At 39.1% G+C, this 8,657-nt stretch overlaps 1 protein-coding gene across 3 annotated transcripts; it reads left to right on the top strand.

The window, feature by feature from the left end:
• Positions 1-1,289: 1,289 nt before the first annotated feature.
• gtf2h1 (general transcription factor IIH subunit 1) lies at positions 1,290-8,523 on the top strand. 3 transcript variants are annotated; one of them, XM_022755915.1, is made up of 16 exons: positions 1,290-1,442; positions 1,720-1,765; positions 1,883-2,051; positions 2,146-2,338; positions 2,935-3,100; positions 3,246-3,339; positions 3,639-3,788; positions 3,874-3,953; positions 4,080-4,213; positions 4,295-4,382; positions 4,480-4,568; positions 5,263-5,380; positions 6,295-6,385; positions 6,714-6,829; positions 7,606-7,698; positions 7,779-8,523. In XM_022755915.1, exons 3-16 carry the CDS (start codon positions 1,898-1,900, stop codon positions 7,863-7,865), a joined length of 1,653 nt encoding a protein of 550 aa, XP_022611636.1. In that variant the 5' UTR covers positions 1,290-1,442; positions 1,720-1,765; positions 1,883-1,897; the 3' UTR covers positions 7,866-8,523. The 3 variants fall into 3 exon arrangements, with proteins under 3 accessions (XP_022611636.1, XP_022611637.1, XP_022611638.1); XM_022755916.1 differs by lacking the exon at positions 1,720-1,765; XM_022755917.1 differs by lacking the exon at positions 1,720-1,765 and having other exon boundaries at positions 1,290-1,447.
• Positions 8,524-8,657: the final 134 nt, after the last annotated feature.

Raw genomic sequence — 8,657 nt, 5'->3', positions numbered from 1 at the left:
GGCACTTTCCAGCACCCGTCCCAAGGACTCCAAAAAGGGCGGGTAGTCTGAACTGCTGTTCGGCGCATAAGCACCGACAACAGTCAGAACCCGATCCCCGACCCGAAGGCGCAGGGACGCAACCCTTTCGTCCACCGGGGTAAACTCCAACATACAGGCAGAGAGCCTGGGGGACACCAAGAAGCCCACCCCGGCCCTCCGCCTCTCACCCGGAGCAACTCCAGCAAAGAGGAGAGACCAGCCCCTCTCAAGGACTTGGGTTCCGGAGCCGACGCTATGTGTCGAGGTGAGGCCAACTATATCTAGCCGGTATCGCTCGACCTCTTCCACAAGCTCCCGCTCCTTCCCCGCCAGAGAGGTGACGTTCCATGCTCCAAAAAACAGTTTCCGTAAAGTTTACCATTCTGATATATCTTTTAGCTGACAACAAACTCCTCAATCCTCAAAAAACTCCTAAGTCTGGGTCTGACTGTGGCCCAAACTGCCGAGTCTCTGTGATGTTTCCTCAGCTAACCATCTTGATAGGCACTGCTCTTTCACCTGTCAACCTAGCCCAAGCAGCGGTGGTGGGCGGGGCTTAAGACCTTAAACAGAATTTCTCAAAGAGGAAGTAAGTGTAGATGTGGTTCCAGCCCCAGTTTTCCATTTTTCCATTTTTCCCACTTTTTATGTGGGAAAACCATGTCAACCAAAATATTAATCATAGCAGAGTATCTTTACATAGTTTAAAACATGTCTGGACAGAAACTTGATCAAATATTGCTTTTTTAAGTTTGGATTTAAACATAACTGAACTCATATTTTGACAGAATGAGTGTTACTTAATAAAGGTTGTTATTTTAGCCAGTGGCGTAATTATTATTATAATTATTTTTCATATTAGTGTTATCATTATTTCTTACGGTTATTTGTCACTTCACCACAATTTAATAATTTTAATATTTATTAATATAATAATAATAATAATAATAATACATTTTTATGTAAGAAATTAAACCATAATTTAAGACATTTAACAATAAATGTCTCTTTATGTACAATGTATATATATATATGTATATATATGTATATATATGTATATATATATATATATATATATATATATATACGTGTGTGTGTGTGTGTGTGTGTGTGTGTGTATTATTAGCATTAGTAGTAGTAGGTTTAATACTGTGACTGTACTGTAAATATTATTGAAATGTCGCTGTGTCGCCGCTCTGACTGGAACTCTTATTTTACCGTTTTATCCCACCGGAACATTTTTGGTGTTACACTCTGCTTGGCAGTCATGTCGGCGCTGAAGTCAGGGCGCTCACTGTTAGAGTAGTCTAAATTCAGTTTAATGTTACAAATTCTATGATTTTATACTCAAGTACACATTAACTCGAGATTATGTGTTGACGGAAAGCGAGGTACTCGCTGCAGTATTGGTTTATTTTGAGGTAAAGTAAGTTTACTGGCGACTTCTCCCCTCAGGCTTTTTCTATTCTTGTCTGTTAACGGTAGCTAACTGGTTAGCTAAGTTGATGTAATAAAACCGTCAACCGAACAGTGGCTTATTTGTGTTCAGGTATCTAGCGGAGGATGAAGGCGTGGAAACAGAACATAAATTTACGACGTTGTGCCATCAGCTGAATTTGTTCGTGTTTGCATATCATACAAAGTGCTAAATATCATAGTGTAATGTTCATTAATGTGAATTCTGCACCACTCACACAGTAACGACTGGGTGGTTTTGTCATAGCGCTAAACAGATGTTTAAGAGGTAAAACACAATTCTATCAAACGCCCTGTTCATCTTTTTTTTTATCTTTGTGGCAGAATCCAGTACACAGGACATGATTATTGATGATAATCATCAACAGTTTAAATGTTTTTTCAGTTCTCTTTTTGGGCCATGGCATCACTATCCGAGGAGGTGCTGCTGGTGGTGAAAAAGGTTCGTCAGAGGAAGCAGGATGGCACACTTTATCTGATGGCTGAACGTATAGCCTGGGGTCCAGAGGGCAAGGACCGCTTCACAGTCAGTCACCTATATGCAGATATTCGCTGTGAGTACTGGACACCACCATGTAACATCTAGTGCAGTGATAACGATGCGTTGGTGGTGTTCTCATGCTGCACTTTTATTTCTTGTCTGTACAGGTCAGAAGATCAGCCCAGATGGTAAATCCAAAGTTCAGCTCCAGCTGGTTCTTCACACCGGCGAGAGCACCACATTCCACTTTTCCAATGAGAGCACTGCACTCAAAGACCGAGATGCTGCTAAGGAACTGCTTCAGCAGCTACTGCCCAAGTTCAAGAAGAAAGCCAACAAGGAACTAGAGGAGAAAAACAGGTGAGTCTCAGCTGTTTTCACAAGATAGTCCTCTATATTTTTTGTTATTGTCAATAAATGACATAAAAAAGACCAAAACCAACTATGACTTAATCCTACTAACAGGTGTTGTCTGTGTAACCAAAGCCGATTATTCCTCTAGGTAACACGATGTGTATGTCATGCCCTGATTAAACTTTTTGGTAATTTTGGAGGCTGTTGTTTGTGTTATACTGACAGGTGTTTCTAATTTTTATTCTAGCCTCACTGATATAAATAGATCATTGGTAGTAGTAGGTAATAGTCCTTGGTTCCTAGTCATAGGAACTGAGTTTATATCGATCTAATTTTGATTTTATCATATCAGACTGAAAACTGGAATTGTATATGTTGTAAGTTCACGATGTAGTTTAAATATCTGTTCCTGGTGTGTAAGGATGGATTACAGTAAATTACTGCAGTTATCTGAACTTAATATGAAATTAACAATTAATGTCCTCATGTTGACATTACTAAAGAAGTTACGGCAATTGATTCATTAAGAATTTTCTTGGGTCTAAATTCTGACAGAAAGCAACTGTGGTCGTCTGTAAAATATTACTATTTTTTTCCTCTAGAATGCTTCAAGAAGATCCAGTGCTTTTCCAGTTATATAAAGATCTCGTTGTGAGCCAGGTGATCAGTGCTGAGGAATTCTGGGCCAACAGGTTAGGGGGTGTAAACACCACCGACCCCGCACTATACAACAACAAACAGGAAGTCGGCATATCTGGAGCCTTTCTGGTGAGTTGATCACAGCTGTCACAGTTACACCTCAGATTGTGAAAGCAACCTAATCTTAAATTTCATAATTGATTTAATTATTGACAACTTAAGCAATAACAATATACTATTGAATGTTAACAGAGGTCTTTTTCATGTATTACAGGCAGACATTAGACCTCAGACAGATGGTTGCAATGGCTTGAGGTATAATCTGACAGCTGACATTATTGAATCCATCTTCAGAACATACCCCGCAGGTAAACAGTTACATCTCCACTTTGAAGTTAGCCCAACAATTGCATCAGTAATGATAGACCAGGAAAAGGCTGCTACAACGTCAGAACTACAGACCACAACACAGATTTTACTGAACACACTGTCAACCAGAGAGGAAGAATGGCTTTGTGTAATTAGCTGGTTTTTGTCCTTAGCTAGACAGGGTATTATATTGCTGGTCACCTCAGTGACTGATAATGAAAGTGCCATTGGTGTTCTTGATCTGATACATATAAGATTGGACTAAATACATTTATATCAACTTGTATTGTACTTGCAGTGAAGCAGAAGTATAATGAAAATGTACCTCATAACCTGACGGAGAAGGAGTTCTGGACGCGCTTTTTCCAGTCCCATTATTTTCACAGAGACCGCATCAACACAGGAACACAGGATATCTTCTCAGAATGTGCCAAGCAAGATGAAAAGGGTAGGAGGGTTTTCTAGTAAAGCAGTAAAGCACACAGCCACAAGTCTGTTTTTGTAAGTTGAAGTTTTATATCTGTCTCATGCAGGGTTAAAATCGATGGTGGTTCAAGGAGTGAAGAATCCTTTGGTTGACCTCCTGTCGTTAGAGGATAAATCATTGGATGAGGTGAGATTAAGTGAGATGATTAGCCAGCCACAGCCACATCTTGTTTTTTTTAATAATCATTTACTTGTAAAGCTTTGTTCTTCCACTTCCTGCTTCCACCTTAAAGACTTATTTTTTGTGACACAGGGTTATGGAGTTTGCACTACACTACCCTCAACTTCCAATGCAAACAGGACAGTGAAGGAGAGCAGCAACTATGCCATTATAAAGCGGTTCAACCATCACAGTGCCATGGTGCTGGCAGCAGGCTCACGCAAGGGGTAAAGAAAATACATTCTTAAAAACTACCAATAACCTGCTCAGTGTGTTTACCTATTTGCTAACTGCATCATATTTTACAGGGAAACACCAACAGACCAAGCCAGTGAAACAAGCAGCACAGATGGAAACTCTAGGGATTCTGACTTCTTTCAACCTCCTGTGAAGAAGGTATGGTGGCTCTGTAGCTATACATAAATGCCCAAAATTCAATTTTTCCTCTTAACAGATTGAGTGACCTTTCTTCTGTTGATTAATTTTCTTTAAGGTGAAATTGCAAGAAGCCATAGAATATGAGGATCTGCAAAGGGAAAACAGACCAAAAACAGTCGCATTGAACCTCAAGAAGTCTGACAGGTACAGTTTGTCCAGATTTTATTGTTATTTTTTCTTGTTTGTTACTTACTGGGAAACTTAGCATGTTGTTAATTCCAAATGGCAGGGGTTGATGACACAGTTTTTTAGATTAATACTTTTGTCTCAAGAACTGTCAAAGTAATATGTTAATAGGTGGGTGATGTCTTGAATTTGCTTATTTTGTTTGCCAGGCTCATCTGTTGTTGGTGAGTCTCAGTTCCTCTAGGCCAATGCTTCTCAAACTTTTTCACATCAAGGATGCCTAAACTGACACAAATTAGACCACAGACCACAAGATTTTGTCCTAGTGTCCCTCTTCTGATAAGATTCGTGCTTTTTATATCTTTGATGAAGATATAAAAGCACCCCTTGAGGGTCCTCCGCCCCCACCATGAGAATCACTGCTCTTGATAGAGAGCCCACTTTGTACTGTTTCATAATACATTTGCTGTTTCATTTTAAAGGTCAGTGCACTGATTTCTCTGATGAAGCTCCTGTGGAGGGCTTTAACTAAACACCAGACTGTCATTTCAGCACATAAAGAGGATGTATATATAAGTCCCAGGTCGAGGGGATAGGATGCGCTTCTGTTTTGCAGTTACCACTTCATATTTGAGGCTGATAGAACAGCCACATATTTGCCTTTAGACATGTTCTAATATAACATTTCTCCCTCCTTCTCTTTATTTATAAGGTATGCTCATGGTCCTGTGCCACTTCAGTCCCAACAGTATACGACGAGCCAGGATATCATCAACTCTGTCAACTACATTCAGCATGAGATGGCCAATTACAAACCCAACCTCACTCAGGTTAGATCATGCTCTATATTCCTGTAACTTTATCATGCTTTGCTTTGGTTGAAGGGCAATGTGATAATTATTGCCATCAAGTCTTCGCCAGGTGTTTCTAACTCACCCTTGGTTCATGTATTCATCAGATTGTAATCGGTTGGCTGCTGTCTTCACCCAAGTGCACAGCGTATGTAGTGATTCAATAGTCATTGACCTTAGGACAAAGATTAATGATCATCTTTGTGGTTTGAGCCAATCATATGTTTAGATGTTTAAAAGCAAAACCTTTTCAGGTCAAGATCAGGAGACTTGTTCCTTCTAGTTCCTTCTTGTTCCTCAAGGTTTCCCACTTTAAGGCCCCTCAGAAGTACTGTGAACTGGGTAGGTAGGTAGACTGAGGCACCCCTGTCATTTACAGGGAGAAACATTTTGTAGACATCTGTCAGGGATTTGTGTTTATCTGCAAATGTGAGAAACCATCCTTGATGAAGTGTTTAGGCCACATGCATCTAGTAGATAGCTTTCCTCCAGAGAAAATGTGCTACATTCAGAGGGCAATATTCAAAGTTTTTCATGTCATAGCTGAGTGAGATGGAGCGAAATACTGTTAATTTATTGGTAGACGTTTACTCATAATATGTAACCTTTTATATATACAGTAATTTCACATGATTTAACAGGAGATGGTTCATTTTCATATTTGATTTCAGATGTGCTGATTCTCCGACGAGTCTTGAAAATCTAACAAATGTTGCAAAAAAACAAAAATCAAACCTCTCTGAATGGAACATGCGATTTAAGATCATGTACACATGATTGTGTTCTTCAGATATTTTCAAGTGATTTAAGAAATAATCCAGAGTTTCAGTTTTCCTAAAGAAAACTCTGTAATATGTAAATATCTTAAATTGCTATGAACGGTGTCTCTGCAGGTGTTGTCCAGCACAGCAGCTACTTCTGCCATTGCAGCGCTCTCTACAGGCGGTATCCTCATGCAGGCAGGAGCACAGCAAGCCATAAATCGTAAGTGTGTTTGTACATCCGTTTAAGTGCATTAATGTTACTAACTGTGAAAGATGGTGACCAGTGGGTACTTCAGTACATGCTGAACTTCACGTTGCTCCCTGTTGCTGTCCGTTGTATTGCAGAGATGCAAGTACGGATTATTTATGGAAAAGTAGACCTAATCCTTTGTATTGATTGATTTTTATTTTAACATTTGTGACATTTCTACTGAACCGTTGATCAATTGTTGTGTCAACCAGAATCTTATCTTGAAAATGGCAACATGTTGTATCTGACACCTTTATGTGAATAATTTGTTTGGTTTTTTTGTTATTCTTTCTTTCAGAGATGGTACCCACTGAGGTTCAAGGAGAGTTGAAGCATCTTTATGTAGCTGCTGGAGAGTTATTGAGACACTTCTGGTCCTGTTTTCCTGTAAATACACCATTTCTGGAGGAGAAGGTGACTAATATTCTAACCAATATATTAAATGACTGGAAGAAATTCAAATTATTAGCATTTCTATGTGGTTTAAAAAATATAAGCCACCCTTGTCCATAACTGTATAGCCAACATGAGGTATATTACATACATAATAATCAGCATAAAAAGCCAATTAAAGATTTTCATTCCCATTGGACATTTTCATGTTTTATTGTTTTACAACACTGAATCACAGTAATTTGACCAATATCATATGTTTTTAGTTTAATCTGTGCCAACAAATCCCAAATAAAGTGTTCCCACATCTTCATAAACATCAAATTCAAGGAGTTTTCAACACCAAGACCCAACATGACATAGTTAATTATTGTTCCAACACTAAAAATTTTATAATGACAACTAGCAGACAGAAGAGGAGGCTTGAATGCTGTGAACACTTCTCAATTGTATTATGTTACTTCTCTAATAGAGCACATCAGAACAATATATTGTGTAAGCTGAGCAATAGAGATGCAGATAGCGGCACGTAGCCTATTTATTAACATTAAGTAAATAAAAAATAAAAAAATAAAATAAACTCCAGTTTCTGTTTATGTCTATTGTCAAAAACTTGATTGTGAGGCCTTCATTTATTTTTTTCTCAAATCGACAAACTTAAAAGGATTTCAAGAACCTGTGGAACCCTGTAATAGTGAAACTAAACTAGCTGTCTGTAAGCTACAGCCACACGACATAAAGTAGTTAACTTTTTGAGTTTTTTGAATTTTTCTCATCATCATGTTCTTTTCATATAGGTGATGAAAATGAAGTCAAACCTGGAGAGATTTCAGATGACCAAGCTTCGTCCTTTTCAGGAAAAGATCCAGCGCCAGTACTTAAGTACAAATGTAAGTCTCTATGGTATTATAATGACACAGTGGCTTCTACCAGGTAGCACTGATATTAAATCTCTTCGATGTTCCCACAGCTCACAGGGCACTTGGAGGAGATGTTGCAGACAGCCTATAACAAGTTCCACGTCTGGCAAACCCGTAGAATGATGAGGAAAACCTGAGGTCTGATGGTTTGTCAAAGAGAGAGGACAAGGAAGACATTAAAGTATATGGACAAATGACCTGTGAAGGTCCTCCAGACTGCTGTGAAGAAACCACAGACCACAGCCTGATGTGACATAGTCCACAGGGGCTTAATGATAAGGATATAGATGGACGCTGCTACATCCCCAAATGTTCAACAGAGACTAACTGCATCTCAGTCACAAATAACTGTAATTAGTTTCTTTCTCTTTAGTTTGTGTTTTCTCAGTGGTTGAGAGATTGGTGCTGGTAATGGTTAAATGGGACTTTTAAAATGTGTAACATGACCAAATTTCAGATGGAAATCAGAATAAGGCTCTCAGGACAACAGGCTGAGGTGTGAGATGCAAGCAGAGGACTGCCAACATATGTTTCATCAGTGCAAAGAGCAGAGAAAGAGAGCTTGGACATCACAAAGAGTCGCTCTGAGCACTGGCTCCATTTGTGGAACAAAGTTCTAGAAAATCAGAAGCAAAAGGGGGAAGTGAATATAGCAATACTGTAAAGACATTTCACACTCGAGTGCATTAGTGTGTGTAACTGAAATCACACTGTCACTGGTTTGTAATGTCTGCACCTTCTGTCTGCACTGAAGACAAAATGTAACTGAATCTAAAGTGAGGCATAAAGCTTTTGTTCATGCCACTGTCTGTTGAAACTAGTATTTGATTAAGTCCATGCACCTCCACATACTCTTCTGTTTGGTCATTCATCACAGTTTTTACGAGAGTGGTTGTTTTTCTGCCTTGGTACTTTAAGACTACAGCGCC

The sequence above is a fragment of the Seriola dumerili genome, unplaced genomic scaffold (assembly GCF_002260705.1).
Source record: "Seriola dumerili isolate Sdu_G_001 unplaced genomic scaffold, Sdu_1.0 BDQW01000242.1, whole genome shotgun sequence".
In the NCBI taxonomy this organism is placed as follows: domain Eukaryota; kingdom Metazoa; phylum Chordata; class Actinopteri; order Carangiformes; family Carangidae; genus Seriola; species Seriola dumerili.
This window is presented reverse-complemented; position numbering and strand designations above follow the sequence as displayed.

Excerpts from the sequence above, each read along its gene's own strand:
- gtf2h1 (XM_022755916.1), top strand. The coding sequence starts at position 1,898 with ATGGCATCACTATCCGAGGAGGTGCTGCTGGTGGTGAAAAAGGTTCGT. Across the intron at positions 5,381-6,294 it reads ACAAACCCAACCTCACTCAG|GTGTTGTCCAGCACAGCAGC; the intron begins GTTAGATCATGC and ends GTGTCTCTGCAG. Across the intron at positions 7,699-7,778 it reads GCCAGTACTTAAGTACAAAT|CTCACAGGGCACTTGGAGGA; the intron begins GTAAGTCTCTAT and ends ATGTTCCCACAG.